The sequence below is a fragment of the Tamandua tetradactyla genome, chromosome 1 (assembly GCF_023851605.1).
Source record: "Tamandua tetradactyla isolate mTamTet1 chromosome 1, mTamTet1.pri, whole genome shotgun sequence".
Taxonomy (NCBI): Eukaryota; Metazoa; Chordata; class Mammalia; order Pilosa; family Myrmecophagidae; genus Tamandua; species Tamandua tetradactyla.
The window spans coordinates 199,769,744-199,790,012 of NC_135327.1; the positions used below are offsets into that span (position 1 = coordinate 199,769,744).

At 37.7% G+C, this 20,269-nt stretch overlaps 1 protein-coding gene across 2 annotated transcripts in view; it reads left to right on the forward strand.

Moving 5' to 3' along the window:
• DPP6 (dipeptidyl peptidase like 6) overlaps positions 1–20,269 on the forward strand; it is a 919,284-nt gene that overhangs the window by 640,913 nt on the left and 258,102 nt on the right. For both annotated transcript variants that reach the window (XM_077150875.1, XM_077150885.1), the window contains exon 6: positions 10,523–10,575. In XM_077150875.1, the coding sequence (XP_077006990.1) occupies positions 10,523–10,575 (53 nt within the window). The remainder of the gene's footprint in view (positions 1–10,522; positions 10,576–20,269) is intronic.

Below are 20,269 nucleotides of genomic sequence, written 5' to 3' on the forward strand. Positions count from 1 at the left end.
TGTCTTTGAAAATTAGCTAGGAAAGAAATTCTGTCGGACCACTTCCTTTGAATCTCTTGCTAGCAACACTGCAAGTGATTTCATTTGTTTCCAGGAGAGGAGCCCAAACACGCAGACACAGCTATTTGAATTGAAATGTCCAAGGGAAGACAGGAGGAAATTATTAAAAATTGCTCTGATATCTTTGGATATCAGAGATATTCTTCATTTGGGTATTTGGAAACATCACTGGAATCATAGCTGAAATGTGTAGTATTTACCTCTGAAATAAAAGGTATTTACTCATTTAGATGTATCCTCATTTTTAACCATATTGTTTATTCTTAGATGTTCTCAGCATAGTAACTCATCGCTGAGAAATGTACATGTTAAGTGTAAAGAGGAAAATAGAAACATTATTAATAACTTAAATGAATATGGATTGGTCACGAAAGAATGAATTATGTATATTAGGGTTACCTATAGTACAGAGAGCAGAAGACATTTGAGATACATATTTTAAGAAGATTTACAGGTTCAAGAGAAAACCACCATTTCTATGTTTTAAAGAGTTCCCTAGAAGACCATTTATTCTAAGAAGAGCGAAGGGGATGAGATATAAATATTGAATCATAAGAATCTGTCAATTATTTTTGTATTTTGAATCTGACAACTGTATGTTCTCTATATTTTAAGCCTTGCCTAGATTGTTGCACTAAGTTGTGAGTCCCATATAGCAGAAAAGTAAAAACATGCAACCAGGGGAAAAACAAAGAACAATTAATTTCAATCAAGATGTTTGCTAATATTTCTTCTATATTATATGAACTGAACATTTTTTCATTTTACCAAATATTTCCATTTTTACCTTGTTATTTGGGGTGCCTTAAAATTTTTTATTTTTAAACAATTACAAGAAGGGTAATAACTTTATTAAAATGATATAAATAAATTGGCAGGATCTGCAGAAATGTGTGCCAAATATATTCATTAGAATATAGGGGTGATTATGACTCTTCTGGTTTGCTAAAGCTGTCAGAATGCAATATACCAGAAATGGATTGTCTTTTACAAAGTGGACTTATTAAGTTACAAGTTACAATTCTAAGACCGTGAAAATGTCCAAATTAAGGCACCAAGAAGAGGCTACGTTCTCAGAGAAAGACTGCTGGCATCTAGGGTTCCTCTATCACAGGGAAGGCACGTGACAGAGTCTGCTGGTCCTTCCCTCCAAAATGCCTCTGTGGGCATTTTCTTTCTCTCTTAGCTTCTCTTGGCTCTGAACTCTTTCCAAAAATGTCTCTCCCTTAAAGGACTCCAGCAAGTGGACTGAGACGTACCTTGAATGGGCAGGGTCACATCTCCGTGGAAGTAACCTAATCAAAAGCTCCCACCCAACAGTAGGTCTGGCCCCATGAGATTGAATTAAAAGAACAGGCTTCTCTGGGTTACATATCAGATTCAAACCAGCCCAATGATCTGCTAGAGAGAAAGGGAAGCATTTTGAGGAATGATTGACTCAAAAAAGATGTTTTCCATCTTTATTCAATTTCATGCCGGAACTTAAAACTCTCTGTACCTTCGGCCATAGGAGCAGGGTCAGAGACCAGGCAGGAAGTCAGATGTTTGACAAGTTGTTGGGTTATTGGGTTAGTGTCCAATAAAAGATAAGAATGAAACAGGAAATTAAAAATCAAGCAGATTTCATGTGCTTCCACTCATTTTGTACATTACCCTGGTTAGAGCAACTTCAGAGTATGTGACTGCCTGTTTACATGTCTGTCTCTGTCCTGCACGTTGAGTTCCTTGAAAATACATTTTGAATCATTAAAAAAAATCAAGCAGAGACTCATCTGTATTGGGATGAGAATTCTGTGGAAGCTTGGGAGGAAGGGAATGAATTCTGCATATGGGCAGAATGTAAACAGTTTCTGTCGCAGGCAGAAGCTTGTCAAATTCAACATGCTAAGGCAAGAATTAATCAGTCCCAAGGTTGAAGCAGTTCTGGCCTGCACGGAGAAGCAGTTAAACTTCAGCACCTAGCAAGGGTAGAGTGGGCTTGAGGGCAGATGGGGCCGTACATCCTCACATGAGAAATCAAGGAGGAATTGCTGAATCTCAGAATGGGAAGAAATTTTAGCAGAGATCCCCTTCAACCTCATCACTCCCTGCATTATTTTTGATGCTCCTAGAAACACTGCTATCATATTTTATTAATTGGCCATAAGCCTTTGTGTTGTTGGATAACATTGCCAAAAGTTGGCATCATTGGTCTGAAATCTTGTTCCTTATAATATGTACTTGTGAGCAGTATTCTTTGTCAGAGGAAATGAATATAGGTCTACCCACACTTATTCATGGCAGCCTGTTTTTTAGCCTTTGTATCCCCTATGTTTTTTTCTATACCCCTTACCACTCCCTTTTATTGATCACTAGCATTCATGGCAGTTTTTTAAGACTTCAAAGACAGCTAGCAATCTCCCTTGGAGACTTCAGTTATATCTCAAGTGGCTTTGTTTCCAGATTCCAGCCAACCTGGTCATCTTCCCTAGGTTATTTTTGCTTATTGGTCTTAATCAGAGAAAATGTGACACCCTCAACTGGACTAATTTTCCCAAATGTTATAAGAGAATTCCTAGACAGGATAAGGCATCATTTCTTTCCAGAAATGTTTTATGAATGGTTAGCTCTTGTCTCAGCCCAAATTTGAGATGTGCTCATCTATTTAAATTATTCATGGAAGGAGGTGGATGCAATATTCAGGAGAGTCGGCACTGCTCCATCAGCACCTCCTCTGTCCTGAATACCCACCTAATAATTAATCTTCCCAAAGAGGGATTCTGAGGACTACTAGGAAGCATGGCAGCTGCTGCTTGATGGAGGAGATAATGATAATGGATAGAATTAATGACTAAAATCAGGAGTGCAGGTTCTTTTTAAAAGAATGTGTCATGACCAAGATTTAGGAACACACCTTGAAATGTGGGAATTCATTTAGTTGTTTTTTTTTTTCTCGCATGGGCAGGCACCAGGAATTAAACCCAGGTCTCTGGCATGACAGGCGAGAACTCGGCCTGCTGAGCCACTGTGGCCTGCCCGTCATGTAGTTATTATTTTTTTTAAATGAGGCATACATTTCATTTTCTCCTTCCCCACATGAACCGAAAAGGGTGGGGACATGTGCTGGGAGTTCAAACTTAATTGTTTGATTTCATTGCTTTCTCAAATGGTTCTGCTGGTACAAAAGGAATATTTACAGCATTAGCTTCATGAAGTGGCTGTCATGGTTCATGAAACATTTTCCTGATTTTTAGAAGCAGATCTTTTTCTTTCTCCAAGGGGACTCAAACTGTTAATTCCCAGTAGAACTGGGTATGGCGCTGCCAATTTGGCATCTAAGGGAATTTCCTTTTCATTTGGTAATAGAACACTTCAAAAATGTGAAAAAATAAACCCTCTGAGTAAACACTTCATTTTCTCACTTTCTCCAATTTGGAAACCAAGATGCCTAACATTTTCCAGATTCTTTTTACTGTTTTTATTTTTCCTCTTAAGGTTATTATTTATTCCCCTACATCATCCCAGCTATCTCATGTAGATTATTTTCTGTTTTGTTTGTTTGTCTTGTTTTTTACTCTCCAGTCCCCAAATCTGTCTTTTCCCTGCCTGGTCTGTCATTTTTCCATGTTAATCTCTCCTCAGTATTTCCAGCCTCCGTTTTTTATCATGGTTCCATGTCTTTTTCTTTAACCAGCCATGGTTTCCTTGGCCCTAGCTTGGGAGAATCTTAATCTGAGCTTATCAATATCCTGTAATTTTTTTCAATTCCTCTGTGATTAGAATTATAGGATCAAATAGGAAAGCAACTATTGAGGTCCACTGGAACAAGCTGCATGGTAGTGCATATACCTATTTTAGAGTACCCCTAGCAAATGGTTAACCAGCCTCTGCTTGAATACTGGCAGTGCTGGTAGGCTCAGATTTCAGGGCATGGTCCATCCCATTACTGGAACACTTAGGATAGTGGTTGAACTGACCGGGTACTCAGTCCAAAGGGACCCTAGATGATAATCTCAGTTGTTTTCTCCCCTCCACCATCACTCAAAATAAGTCAGCGCCAATTCTATCATTCTTAGTGGGATTCCTGTTTTCGTCCTAGAAAATTCCTCCTAGAATTCATAAGAGGAAAGACAAAAGAGTTTCAGGGACTCTTTACAATCCTAGTAACTAAAGTATATAATTCTCCTTAAAATTTGAACAAGATTGCTCTTTATTCTCTCCTTGTGGTTTAAATTTCCTTATTAATTACTCAAGCTTTTCTCCCTATTTTACATGGGTGGAAACTGAGGCTCAAGGAAGTGAATAACTTGCCCAGTTTACCCATAAAGTGAGTAGTAGGCCCCCTCCCCCATTTAACATTTTTAAAACAGGATCAGATCCTGCAGAAAATAGGGAGGGGCCAAAAAGAGCATGCTGCGGCCAGTCTTGCTGCCAGTCTGTGGCTCTCAGCCTGCCAGGTATATCAGGTGACATTTATTGACTCAAGTGGTACAAAGTGGTCCCAAACTCCGCTGGGGCACACCCTACCATACCAGGGGCAGGGCTGTTCTACTTCCCCATCTCCTACCCCCCACCCAAACAGGTATCACTTTTGCCCTCCTTCCAGTCTCCTTGATTCAGGATAAAGGTAAGAGTAGAAAAACAGAGGTAAAGGGGAAGACATGGGGACTGCAAATGGTCATCCCTGGTTGTGTCCTACTCCAGAATTCTCTTAGTCATCTCCCTTTATTGCTGCTAGGTTGATAGCTGTTAGGAAGGGAAGGAATTCTGGTGGCTGTTAGGAAGGGAGGGATGGAGAGAAGTGGATGTTGGGAGGTAGGCATGTTAGATGGAAAGTCATTGTGGTTATTCAGGGCAAACTAGGGAACATTCGAAAGTTACAAAATCTGATGTAACTTGGTGACCAATTATATATAGACAATAAAGGAAAAGGAATGATTGAAGCTAGTTCCAATGTTTTCTACTGAAAGGCAGGTGAATGGAAGGACATGAAAGATAATTTTTTAGTAGGAAAATAATGCATTCAGTTTCCAAAATATTGAACTGGAGGCAAAATTTGGGATAAAAACATCCATATAGAAAGACTCAGCAAAAAACTAAAAAAAAAAAAAAAAAAAAAAAAAAAAAATACGTGAGCCTAGAGTTGAGGATATAGATCAAGCTTAAGAATGTAAATTTGGTAAGGAGCCACATAAGAAAGTAGAAATGAATGGGATCTGCCAAATCAAGGGTATAGACTAGCAAGGAAAATTCCCAAACGATAGTATATCAGTGTATGCTTCCATTCGAGGTATCTGTGACAGAAAAATAAAAAGGCAAAGAGGCTAGATAGAGAAGGGCAGGTGGAGAACAAGGAAGTGACATACCATGAAATTAAGAAAGAAGAATAATTCCTAAGATCTTTTCAAGTGTTTCAGAGGGATTGAGTAGACTAGAAATTAAAAAGATGTCATTATACATGGCAGAAGGAAATTTACTTGGGGAGAAAGTTTCAGAATGTTAGGAGTATATTGCAGTAGGCTAGAAGTGACTAGAAAATGAAGACATTTAGCAGAGCAGATTTTTCTTATGAAGTGTCATGATCATTTAAAAGAGAAGGAGGATCCGTGCACTTCCCAAAAAACAAACAAGCAAAACAAACATTCAACGAATGGTGCTACAATACAGGATATTTACATGGAAAAATAATGTAATGTGACCCCACCATACAGCATACAAAAAAAAAAAAAAGAGAAAGAAAGAGGAGATAGCCAGGAATTTTTTGGGGGGTAGGAGGTGCAAGATATTTGAGTTATAGTCCACAGACTTGGAAAAAGGAACATGGAGAGGGTGTGACTAAAAATACAAGCAATGGTATTTTGTGGTGGGAATTGTTACAAGTTCAATGAGAAACAAAATGGAATGGAATCAAAATTTCCAAGATTAATGTTGAAAAGGAATATGATCGCTTCTTTGTGTAAGAGAGGAGTGATGGAGAAGAGATTTGAATTAAGGCATTCATCATAAGGAAAAATAGCTAGTGATGATTTAAAAAGGATTTAGAGAGTGAATTCAGCACAATTTGGGGATTGATTGAATTGGAGGAAGGAGGCAAGGAATAGGGTCAAGAAAAACTAAGTTTTCAGCTTAGTTTACTGAATGAGTAATTAAAATATCAAATGAGATAGGAAATATCAAAGGAAAATTAAATTTTATGGGTTGTCAAAGAGTTTATTTTGTAGCATATTGAAATTTGGGAGTGGAGAGCCAAGGAATAAAGATTCTAACTGGAAATTGGGTATGTTGGTTTGTACTCTAGGAAAGCTATATCTTTGTATATGGTAGTCACTAATATTTAGGTAATGGTTTAAAACTATAAGAATGGAAAGGCGAGAAAAGATAGTGGCATAATGAGGTGTGGAATTTAGTTCCTCCTACAGAGCAGCTAGTAAATAGCCAACTGTATGGAACAACTTCTGGGGGTGGGGCATCAGTGACCAGATAAATGTCATACACCAGTCTGGAATGGTTAGAACAATGGAGATCACACGCAGAACTGTAAGTCTTCCAAGCCATGGAGGCCAGTGCCCCTACCCCACAGGCATGGCAGGCTGGTTCTCCGAGGGGAAAGGAAACGGACTTTACCAGCAGCAAGGAGTTAGCTCAACTAAGCTACAATTGCAGAATTAATTAACAAATTCTAACTACTGAAAAAGGGCCCTGAGTACAGATAAACCTGGAGTCAACACTAAAGGAACCAGGAGTTTTTGTCCAGCAGGGAGGGGGCGGGGTTCACAGAAAACAATGACAACAACAACAACAGAGGCTTTTTGAGTAGGACAGCACAAAATGCTGGAAAAGTGCTGGACCCCAAGAAAAGGGGACACATAGAGCCTGGGAACACATACAGCCACATATCAACTCCAGCTCTTGATTGGCAAGTCCAGAGAGCAGGGGTCCAGCTCTGAAAAGGCTTTTTTTTTTTAACGTCTTAACAGCTATTAGATAGAACTGTGAGCGTTCTCAGGCTCCAGCACTGCCTCAAGAAAGGGTGGAATTGAATCTTGTCTGAGAAACAAAGTAAATAGGTGGAAAGGGACAATTCCCTAAAGGGTCTATCTTCCCCCAAGAAAAGGAAGATAGGGCCCAGCTCAAGTGGAGGCCCTCCTTCAGGGAATCCAGGCCCCAACGGCTGGAAAATAGAACCAGTCAAAGCCCATCTACTACCTCAGCTTCAGTTTGAACCATGCCCCTGGCAGGGAAAGGCTGCTGAAATTAAAGGCATCACATCATTTTATGATGTTGGGAAGCTGTGGACAGACAATCACCACATGCTGGGCAGAATAGCAAAGGCACAGAGACTAGAGACTTCATAGGAAAGTCTGCTGGGTCTCACCCTCAAGGAAACTTGATATTGGTTACTCTTTCATCCTGAGTCCTTGGCTTGTCTGACCTGGGAAAATCTGACAATGGTCTATAATATCTGAGGAGACCCTCCTCTAACAAAAGAAAGGCTCCATTTAGACGGGTCAAAAAACATGAACTGAAAAATTCTGATCAGTTATATGAACCTATGCTAGAAGTCTAGAATAAGTTGAACTGAATGCCAAAGAACAGATAGATAACAAAGCTATCTAACAAGGAAAGCCTAGGTAAAAGTGTGGAAACAACCTCTAGAATAAACTGATTAAGGAAATCAAGTGCCTAAATAACAGCAAAATATACTGAGTCATATTAGGAAAATCAAAGATATGGCTCACTCAAAGGAACAAATCAGCATTTCAAATGAGATACAGGAGTTGGAAAACTAATTCAGGATGTTCAAACAAGCATGTGAAATCTTACCAAAAATCAAATCAACAAGTTGAGGGAGGATATAAAGAAGACATTGGATGAACATAAAGAAGAACTCAAAAGTTTGAAAAAACAAATGGCAGTACTAATGGGAATGACAAGCACAATAGAAGAGATGAAAAAAATGGAGACCTACCGCAATAGATTTGAAGAGGCAGAAGAAAGGATTAGTGAACTAGAGGACAGTACATCTGAAATCCAACACCAAAAGAAAATAAAGGGAAAACAATGGGAAAATATGAGCAGAGTCCCAGGAAATTGGAAGACAATATGAAGCGCACAAATATACACACTATGGGTGTCCCAGAAGGAGAAGAGAAGGGAAAAGAAGCAGAAACACTAATGGAGAAAATAATCACAGAAAATTTCCCATCACTTATGAAAGACATAAAATTACAGATCCAAGAGGTGCAGCATGCCCAAAACAGAATAGATGCAAATGAACCTATTCCAAGACACTTACTAATCAGACTGTCAAATGTCAAAGACAAAAAGAGAGTTTTGAAAGCAGCAAGAGAAAAGCAATTCATCACATACAAGGGAAGTTCGATAAGACTATGTGTGGATTTCCCAGCAGAAATATATATTTGTATGTGGTTAAAGGGGGAAATGTTAGGTTGTATATAGTAACAGAGTAAAATTTAAAAAAAATTATCTGCAGAACCATACAGCAAAAATTGTGAACCCTAAAGTAAACCATGAACTATAAATAATAGTACAATTATAAAAATGCATTTCCATCAATTGTAACAAAAGACCTACAATAATGCAAGATATCAAGAGTAGGGTGATGTATAGGAACCCTGTATTTTATGCATGATTTTTCTGTAAATCCTCACCTTCTCTAAAAAAATAAGAGTAAACAAAACTTACCTTTCTTTCTGCCACTATCTATTCATTAGAGTCACTAAGTATAGTCAACACATGCAAAAGTAACAGAACTGGGTTCCTCCCCTCCCTGTTTGCCTCACCCCCCCCTTCCATCCTTCTCTATCCCTGCTGCACCTCAATTCTTATCTTAACAAATAAAGGTAATCTTTCCTATGCCTGAGGCTATTGTGAAAGTAAACTGAGATAAATAATGTGAGAAGGTACTTTTGAAAAGAGAGTTTAGAAGCGCCATATGATGTAGCACCATATAACATAACTACAGAGAAATGAGACAACTAGGTCTAGCTTTCTGCCTTTTCATCTGAGGAAGCTATTTCTGCTCACAGAGTCACTATTTAGTCCAAGTACAAGGTTGTTTGACAGACCCTTGACAATTATCTTGGAGCTAGTACTGACACTCTTTCTTTCTACTCCTGGGAAGCACCACTGATCATTTCAGAAGTAACAAACTAAATTAGGGCCATGCTTCCTTATTAGATTGGCTCAGCTAAAATCTCCATTGTGATTTTGTTCCTTAGTGATGATCTCTTAATCAAAACCATGTTTGGACTAGTTTTCTCAAACTCCTTTCCATCACCCTCCATTACCCCCCCACCTCGTTTCAGGAGCCTTAGGGTCTCTGCAAGCCCCTGATAATTGGGATTTACAGAGTGGTTGCTTATACTTTTTATATATGGGTCCTTTTTCTCCAAATATTCCAAAATCCACTGTGATTTCCTTAAAGTTAATGTGGCAGCCCATGCTAGCAAAGCAGTGATATCAGCAAAATCCTATTTGTTTCTTTCAAGGGATCATTTCTATCACCAGTACCCCAAGTGAATTCCCCTACAACATACTTTACATTAGATCTGTCATTCTTCTCCAATACACCCCTCACCTAATACCTCTAGAAAGATGGTTTTGGCCACAAAGAGTGCCATCTCTCAGAAATTACACAGGTAAAGGGAAGTGAGATACTTTTCTTGCTCCAACCCTATGGTGTAATCCATTGCATTCTCTTCATTTGGGTGGGTCTCTATCCAGAAAGCTCCAGAGGACTGCTCCTAAAATTTCCCGAGTTGTCATGTTCCCCCTTCTATCCATCACATTCTAATCATTGCATGTGAAGACTGGTGAGTAGGCTCTTTGCTTGCAAGTTTAAAAGAGGCATCAGGGAGTTGAGAGTTACAGAACTTTGGAAACACTGTTGTTTCTTGTTACCTTAGTTTTGCAAACCATGTTACTTCTAACTCACCTCTTGAGTAAAATTTTATTGATCACTCTCTCAGAAGTTAAAAGATGCAGTTGGAATTGTACAGAAGGACATGAGTTTTCCCAATTAAACCTTTCTTGGCTTCAGTAATGTAACTTACTGATGATACAAAATGGAATTTCTGGTTGACCTTTGCCATAATTTACAGAGAACTCTAACAGTACATTAGTCTTGCAGCCCATTGGTCCTAGCTGCAAGGACCAATGTTTGACCACCTCTGATGACCAGAGTTCCCTCATTAGTTTGGTGCTATATTTAGTTAAGCTAGAAATATATACCCCTGACTTAATAAAAAACCTAAGTATCCATGGAGAATACTTCAGGACTCCGGCTGCCCTGTAAACCATGAGCAAATGATGAAAATAAAATGAACATGATATGTAAATTAACTTGCTAACTGAATAAAAGACTTTCCCTCCAGGTCTCCTGATTAACTACTTTTGGTCCACTGATACGTGGAGGATTCGTAGTGATTTGTCTCATCACTTGCTTTTTTATCTGTTTCAGATATATCAACACTCCTATACTGGATATTATGTCCTGAGCAAAATTCCTCATGGGTAAGATTCTTCTTTCACTTTCTTTTAATTAAAAATCTGCAGAATGAAGTGATGGTAGAAAGGTAAGCTGTTGTTTATCTGTTAGGAAACAGGGCATCTTGACATTCAACAGTGAAGGGTTTGATGTTCTGTGACTCATCCTTAGATAATTACATTAAGGATGTCATAGGGTCACTAGAATCCAACTAATTGCCCATTTGGAAATAACTACCCACCTCCTGCTGCGGTTTCTGAGGTTTACCTTGTAATTCTGGGGAGCAAGATATTTATAATCAGGTGTGGCCTCCTTGCACCTGGGGCAGGTGGATTGGCCCTGGGACTCCCAGGAGGGTTCCTGTAACAGAAAAGTCAGCCACACTAATACAATGCAAGCCCCTCCACTACATTGCATAGAAAACAAACCCATAAAGTATTCAAGGGGTCAAGGTAAACTACTGTGATCGTAAATTCAGCAATAGCATTGTGAAAGAGTTCAGGAAGACAGGATTAAATCATAGCTACTTGTTAGACAGGATTAAATCATAGCTACTTGTACAAAGAGCTGCTCCCTACTCAGTAGCTCCTGGGTGGGTTTATCAGCAGTATTCATGACCCTGACTGAGTTTAGATGTGTCCATAAAAAGCAAGGTATTGGTGCCCATTTTAGACTGAGCTTCCAGGTTCATGCTGTTTCACATTCTCAGATTGTATTCCTATACTCATCCAGTCTCTCAAAAAAAAAAAAAAGATTGCGTGATTTAGAATCCAAAATGTATGTATGGGAAGGAAAGGAATGAGAACAAAAGCAGTATATATATTTTTAAGTTTCCAGTGTTACACAGACATCCTCACAGGCAACATTTGGATGATATGCATATCAAAAGGCTAAAGATGCTGATCAAATCTTGGGGAAGACATTTGTTGATTCAGACACAGATGAATAAACATTGCAGAATTGGACTAGTTCAGCAAGGATGGCTTCTTGTTTTTGTTATTCTTTCTTTCTCTTCCTTTCCTTCTTTTCCTTTTTCCTTTTCTACATTCTCTCCTCCCTTCCCCCATTCTCCTATAATTCACCCTCCTTTTTATTACCATCCTCTTCTTCCTTCTTTATATCCTCTATTGTTCCTTTGACAATATTTTGAAAAAGTTATATATTCAGGAAAATTGTAAGGAAATTGAACTGAATTGTGCTGCTGGTAATGTTGTGTAGCTCCTTTGAATAATAAGGGTTGAGGCGTCCTGATTTTTCCAAGAAAATCTAAACAAACAGCGGGAATTGTTAAGTATAATTCCATAGGACATTAGTCACAGCATGAACATTTACAGTTGCTGCCTTTCTATTTCCTATATAGTTTGGATAGAATATGGGCATATTCTTAGAAAACAAAAATGGAGAAAATAATTTCATTTGGACTTCAGACAAGTGAAAAGTGCGTATAGATATGTCACAAAAGTGAGTAATAATTTCTTAGACTACTCAGAAGCATCAAGCACAAAGAAACTGATTCCCCACCATGATAAAAATAAATTATCCATAAGAATTTTTTATTAAAAGCATATTTCAAATAGGAACTCAAATGTTCTTAACTAAGGAAGAATTGATCTGTTATTTTTCAAGCAGCTATATATTTTCAAAGGTCATGACAAATAGGAATACAATTATGCCCTGAGATTTATCTACCCTTTCTGGGAACAATAGAATTTATTGTAGATGATAGATATTTCATTTCATCTTAAATTTGTAAAACTCAAAACTATAGAAAGCATTTTATGCCTAACATACTGTGTTACTATTTTACTGCAACAGTCATAATTTAGAAGAAACAGATTCTGAGAACCTGGCACAAGAGTTTGACAAATAATCTGACAAATTTAAAGACAGGACGATCCTGATTGAAGCCTGTTTCAGTACTCAGATAGCTGGAGCCTCAAGATAATTAATCTCACAGACAATACCAACTTATAATGAGCTGCTTTTTAGTACCTTTTAAAATAGTCATGATGATAATAATGATTTTCATCATCTAATGATTAGTTTTCATGCATCTTTGCAAGAAAAGCATTCTTATCCCCATTTTACAGTACAAGCTCTAAGAGATTAAGTACCTTGTCCATCTTTACCACATATTAGCTAGAGGTAGATATGAAATTCAAACACAAGACTGGCTGGCTCTGAGTCCCTTGCTTTTAAAACAACCCCTCTGGATTTGCTCAAATTAAGATAAAATTTCACTATATAGAGGATAACATTATAGCTGGAAAGGTCAGATTTGTAGTGAAGTACTAATTTATTTTCTAAGGATTCTCGTAAATTGAAAGAGGTATCAGATCACTTGTTGTATTTGCTTGTATGGGAAGACAGCATCAAACTGACAGCATCTCCAAAGATGAAGTTCTCGACCTACTCAACTATTCTTCTTTATCATATAGTCATTTCTGGAAAAGTAATTGATTAATTAATTTCAAATATTACCAAAATCTTATTTGTATTAACGAGACAGTGGATTTCTGGCATTGTGACCTTTTAGGCCTTGAAATTTTTGCAACTTCCATCTTTAAAGGGTGACCATTGACCTCTCAAAAAAGTCAATAGTATAAGTGTACTGCCACCAGGTGGCAGAGGACTAGAATCACTCAACATTTTAAGGCTTAAACTGTAGGTGGTTTTTGCAGAGAAGAACACAGTTGTCTTTTGAAAGTAAAAATACATTTCTATGAAAATATTTAAATTCACAATAGTCAAATGCACAGAAATTGAGAGGCATTCTTCAAACTTGTAAAGGTACAAATGGATACCTTTCTCACAAATTTTCATCTTTCCTTTTATCACTCCTTCCCCTAAATTCTTCACTTGGAGTCAGAAACCATCCATCTTTCAGGATGGGATTATCATTTACAACTTGATTTTTTTCCTTAACTTCAGGCTATTCCCACCAGCCATAGAGAAAGGTTCAGTTTAAGTTTTCAATGCCGTCAAATATACAGCCTCCGTTCTTTGCACAAGTGGCAGAAGAGAACTTACTAGGAACAGTGTGCCCTCTTTCCTGTCTCTTTTTCAGAAAGGGGCATTCGCCCATCCCACGCTCTGTTCTTTGAGCTTCCCTTCATCTGTGGTTTTGGTCTCTGTAGCTGAACTCAGGTAGAATCCTTTCTACAGGTAATAGCTAGAGTTATAATGGAAATTCTAAAACTCTGAATTTTCATTTACTCGAAGATTATTTGTCTTCTATGTGGGGCATATTTGACTTTTATATACCAAGTTTTCAAAAGTTGTATCCTTAAAGGACAAGTACTTTGTACACAAATTATTTAAACAAAATTAAATTTATTTTTTAACATAAAGGGCTTCATTAAAAGTTGTTATACAGAATTTTAGTAAACTAAGGCAATCTTCCATGGTAGAGATGGTAGCCAGCTAAAGCTACACTATCAAAGGCATATTGTATATTTTCATACAAGTTTTGATAGACTTGGTCCACTTCTAAACAGTTTCATAACATGATGTTTTCTTGAATTACTTTCTCCTTTGGCTTGATTTATTTAAAATACATATACTTCAAATATGTTATCTCCTATCCAATAGGATCATTTTGAAAATCACATGGACTAGAGAAAATCAACTCTTTCTAGAATGGAAATCAATTTTAAGAAAAATTGGACATGTATAACCCCTTAATTAAGTAGTATTGGCATTTTTAGGTCCAGCAGACTTCTGAGAAATAATGGAACAGAGAAGGAGAAGTATTAAGTGAAAGTTTTTTATATGCCAGTCCATCCTCTCCGAAGGATGTTGCACTACTTTTCTCACTATTATTTTTCAGGCACCAAACAATATGGTACCAAAACTTTATGCCTTTAAAATAGTAGTTGACTTTTAAAGTCACAATATTTGTGGAAATAATAGATATAGATTCCTTCCGCCAGACTTAGTCTCTAACTTTATAAGCTGGGATATAGAAGAGCTTTCCATTATTTAGAAAATAGTCTCTAGATTGCTAACATACATTCTGAATACTTTCAAAAATCATAATGCACTGCTTAAGACCTTACTCTCTGCAGTTACACTTACATTGAAGTCCCCATTTTGCTGCTGACTTTTAGGCCAATAGCCTTGGGCGAGTTATTTCATATCCATCTATCTTAATTCCCATATTTTTAAAATGATGATAACAGTACCCACTTCATAGGCTCGTTATGAGAATTACATGGAATAAGGTATGCAAAAAACACAGCAAAAAAATTTGCTTATAGTGAGCGCTTGGGATATACCAGCTCTTATTACTGTAATATGTACTATATATATGTATACTCTTGATTAAATATCATCTCACTTTTCTTTCTAACCAGCTAAATTCTTTTTCTTACAAGGAGAAGGATTATATATACCCATAATGATAAAATTCCCCCTAATATTTTTTATAAGCTAAGGCTTTTTCCGTGACACTCAGGTAATTATAATGCCTTTGTGATTTTAATTTCCCTCTTAAAAGAGGCATCCGTGTAGCATCCCAACTATCTGTAACTCTCAATGCTCAATAAATTTTTCTTTCTATCTCATCTGAATCTGACCCACTGCAGCTTATTTTTTTAGCATTCTTGTTTTGCCTCCATTAGGAGCAGGATAGACTACATAGTTGAATAATTACTTATTGAATGTGCTATCTCGAGAAAAAAAAAAGCATGGTTGCTCTCCTTAAGTAGCTCAAAATCCTGTTGAAAACGAAAAATACTGACATAGAACAATATGATAGGCTCAAATGAGTATTTTAACTACTAGGAACAGCAGAAGGAACAGGGCACTGTGGACAACACTGGCCATGAAATAGCCCAGAAAGGAATTTTGCTTGAGCTGACCCTTATAGCTTAGTGTGCTGATTTGAAAGGATTTATTTAGCCCCAGAAACTTATGTTTTTTTTTCCTAATCAATCTTGTGAGAGCAATGGTTTCTTCTAATCCCTATTCAGAACTAGAGGTTAGAAACTTGATTAGGTTGTCTCCACGGAGATATGACTCAATCAATAGTGGTTATTAAACTTGATTAGATGGAGACATGTCTCCATCCATTCTATGTGAGTCTTGATTAGTTTACTGGGATTCTATAAGAGAGGAGACGTTTTTGGAGAGAATGCCTTTTGAGAGTGACGGGAGAATGAGGGAGAATGTGGAGAACGATGGGAGAGCAACAGAGCAGAGTCACTAGAATGATGAGAGAAGCACAGAGTCCACCAGCCAGTGACCTTTGGAGATGAAGAATGAGAATGCTCCTGGGGAGCTTCATAAAGCAAGAGGCCTAGAGAGAAAAGTAGAAGATGTCACCATGTTCACCATGTGCCCTTCCAGCTAAGAGAGAACCTGAACCTCTTCAGCCTTCTTAAACCAAGGTATCTTTCCATGGATGCCTTAGATTGGGCATTTCTATAAATTTGCCTTAATTGGGGCATTTCCACAGCCTAAAAACTGTAAACTTGTAACTTATTAAGGTCCCCTTTTTAAAAGCCATTCTGTTTCTTGTGTATTGCATTCTGGCGGCTAGCAAACTAGAACACTTAGTAAGATTTTTTTTTAATAGATGAAGATGTAAAGTAGATATCCCATGTCAGGGAAAGCGTTAAATAAGCTTGACCTTTGCAATGAGCCAGCATCTGCTTGGATTTAGTGAGGAGCCAGGCCAGGGTGGAACAGGGGTATTCTCACATGATTATGGTGGAGAGAGCATTGGGTGGGTTTTTAGTTTGTGCCTGGAAATGTAGAAGACTTAATAGACTTCACAATAAGAACACAAAACACTTTACAATAAGAACAAAAGTAAATGTGATAAAAATTGGTAGGTTTGAAGTAGTTTTATGTTTATGTATAGAGTAAACTGAAGGAAAAGGAAGATTAGAGGCACGGATTCAATTAGGAAGCCTGGTGGGAAGTAATGAAGAAATGGAATTTGGGGAGAACTCAATCAATGTAAAAATCACATTAGTTGTGATTATGGGTAGCCTAGTCTTTTTTTGGAAAATGAAGACAGATTTCAAGTGTTTATAATCCATGCCCATCTAATTAAATCTTTGGCAGCCTGCTCCTGTTGTGAGTTGAACCTACTACATGAGAAGATTCAAAGCAACAAGTCAGGGGGGCAGCAATGAGAATTCTCAGTGCTAGTGTTAGAGGTTCTGTGGTTCTGCATGTTTCCTTTCTGGCCATTTATTTTAAGGTGTAAATCACCAGGGACCCAGCTGCTGGACATTCCACACAGACACACTTTGGCTCAGCAGAGCAAGTCCACAGCTGCCAGAAGTTGCATGAATAGGAGTGTTTGTGTACCCTGGGGAAGGACCAATGTGAAGTCAAAACGTGGAAGAAAGACATGTTCTTAAAATGGCGTTTTATGTGTCTGAACAAAGGCACTGTAGAGGGAGAAGCCTACTGTATATGGCTTTCGGGTATTTTCAGAACTGTGGACAGCTCACGGACTTTGTCTTAGCTGCTTCTCCTGCTCCTTCTCTCCATCTTCTTCCTTCTCCCTCCTCATCCCCTTCCTTTGAAATCTAAACCCTTAGCAAGAATTAACAAAAGAACATGAGTTTTCTAGTCAAAGAGATATGGAAATGAATTTCCGGTTAGCTTCTCTGCATAATCATGGAAAAGTTACTTTGCTTTTCTGGGCACAGTTTTTCTATATGCAAAAAGAAAATAAAATGCTCAGTTCATAGGGCTGATATAAAGATGACATGAGATACTATGGCAATCATGAGATGGTGTATTTAGATGCCTAGTGACTAATACAGGAGGCTCTATTCATGATGAACCTTAAAGTAATTACTACAGGAGGCTCTATTTATGATGAACCTTGAAGCCCAACTTCAGGACCCCCATGATATTGCCCAATCTAATTAATCTCCTTTCCCCACAATTTCCCTACATTTGGGGCAGAAATAAATTTCATCCTCAATGCCAACTCTGATCTATTGTTGATGGCTTCCTGGAGGTCTGAGTTTAAATAAATCCATGTCAGACACTGTGGGAAAGAGTGGTATAACCAATAGTTACTGCCTGCAATGAGCAGGAAAAGAAAGCATGGTAGCATTTAGTGCTTTATATTTGCCAATCCTCCCTTTTATGAACCAACCATGCTAAAGTGTATCCAGTCATTGCTTCCAAACACAGACTGTGTTCCCAGCTGTCCTTACCTTTGCTTGCTCCATTCTTCAACACCCCCCCCACAGACATGCATGTACACCCAAATCTCCTGCTCACTGTTCTCCTTGTATCTAAATCTGTCTGATTCTTCAAGCCCCAGCATTAAAATATCCTAATGTAAAAATCCTCCTATAACTGCCTAACTCCTGAAGTATTGCTACTCATTTCAAGCTTTAATTTCTTCTTCTCTTAAATTGCTAGTTATCTTTTTTTGGGTATATAATTCTTCTAAAAAGAATGTTTAGAAATGTTCTCAATATGTATTCATTGCCTGACATGTTCCTCTCCATCATTCTAAGATACAAGAGAGAGGAGTTCAGATGGGAGGTGCTTAGACCGTGTCTATGATACAAATGACTGTAGCTCAGGATGCTATTATGACTTAGCACAATAAAAATTGCAAAGAGCCTGCATCAATAGGTCTTGCTTTCTTTCCACTAGTGAAGGTGATAGGGCTGAAGTTAGTCAGTGGATTAGAATCCATGACCCACAGGCACAGGGAGCCCACGTCAACCATTCTTTTCAACCTAATGGCTTACTGTCCTCAAGGACTTCCTTAGTATATCTAAAATGTTTTAAAACAAAATGAGGTGAAAATAAGTGTGATTCATCATTTTGTCAGGCTCAGGGTTGATCACTAAATGCTTAAATTCATATCCCTTGAGTTGTTCCTGGCACAAAAGTTACTCTGTAAATGTTGGTTGGTAGTTTGAAGAAATTAAATAACTAAGTAATGTTTACTAGTAACAACATGAATATATGGCCCCAACTCCAAACTGACTAAGCTGTAATCTCTAAGGATGGGGCCTCAGGATAATTTAAAAGTTATTCAAGTGTGGGATAGTAAGATAGTGAGATGATAGAGTTATACAGAGAAGGAGAAACACTCCTTAACAATCGAGTATGATTGCTGAATCATTAAATTGATATTTATTTTAGTCTACAGTATCTTAGAGCAGCTAGAAGTAAAAACCTGAAATTGTGGAATTGTAACCCATACCAAAATCTGAAATCTGTTCTATAACTTATTTTTGTGCTGTGCTTTAGAATTTGTTGCTTTTTTGTACATATGTTGTTTTTCACAAAAAAAGAAAAAAAGAGTCGATTGTGATGATAAAAAAATATTTATTCCTTCTAGCCTCCTATGTTCTGGAGCAGCAGAAAGAAAGGTCTGAGATGATGGTATGGTAGCCCATGACAAATTCTGGGATCTGTGTCCTGTAACTGTTTGTCGAAGAGTGTATTGAAAACTATTGCTTTTTTCTTTCTTTGCTTTGTGTATATATTATACAATTTTTTAAAAAGTTACTCAGGTGATTTTAATGTGGAAGCAAGATCAGTTGACCCTGCGCCTTCTTTTCCTGGCTGTCATTACTAAAAGCCACAGTGTACTCTGTATTTTAGTGTAGATAAGAAATAAGACTTCTATCTCTAGAAATAAGCCCTAAATTTCCTCCAATAGATTCAATTTCCTTCTCAATGGATTTGTGGAAATAGTCATAGATCTCAGATTAACAATGTTCTTGGAGATTTATTTAATGATATCCAGTAAAGGCCCAATAGCATCAAAGTCTGCACTAAAGAGGTGAGAAACAGCCCACACTTTTGTGGCCTTAATTTATTCCCATAAAGCGACACAGCAGTGTTTCTTTTGATCTTGTTTCTGGGCTGACCCAAACTTGTATTTCTCATGGGCTCCACCTTGTGGAATTTAATAGTTACATCAACTATTTCCATTTCAATGAGATCACATTCTGGGGCTTCTGTAGACAAGTGCCTTGAGTATAACCAGCAACCATGTTTAAAACCATCCAGTATTTTATTGTTTTCATTTTGGCTGTTGATCACTTTCTTACATTGAAGTATCACTGGGTCAGTTCTAAGGCACACAAGATTAGAAGCATGTATGTTGAATCTAATCATTAGGCCCAAGGAGTCAGTCACCTGGGATGGAGCTATTTTACAACCCCTGAAGTCAGTTCTCACCTTGTTCATAGATTTTTTTTCCTAAAGAGAAATGCCTTAGTGCATTTGGCTGACACCGCTGGAGAGTTGGAGCCTTGCAAAAGTTTACAATGTGTTATGCATCCCATCATGCTAAAGAAATAATTGAGCACATTATGCCAGGTGTTAGATCAACAGTGAAAAGAAAATCCATGACTCTTGCTGTCTAGTTTGTTTTATTTTTCTAACACCTTCCTCTCATTTCTGTGGTCCAGGTGGTCACTAGTCAAGAGTCAAACACAAAGTCCCCTACCTTGTTTACATTGGTGACACTGATTTAAATCAAACCTCAGGGGCAACCTGGAGTAGGAAAGGGAGGTACTCAAGGACAACATCTGTCTCTGGGAGGGGCAGCCAGACTAGATAATGGGATAGGAAGGGTTTGATGGAAAGAAAAGTATTCACTTATTACATATATATTATTATAGGTTAGTACAGTATAGTTTACAAATAATAAACCTCATGCCTTTAAAATATAGTTCAATAAATTTTGACAATGTATGCAATGATGTAAGCACC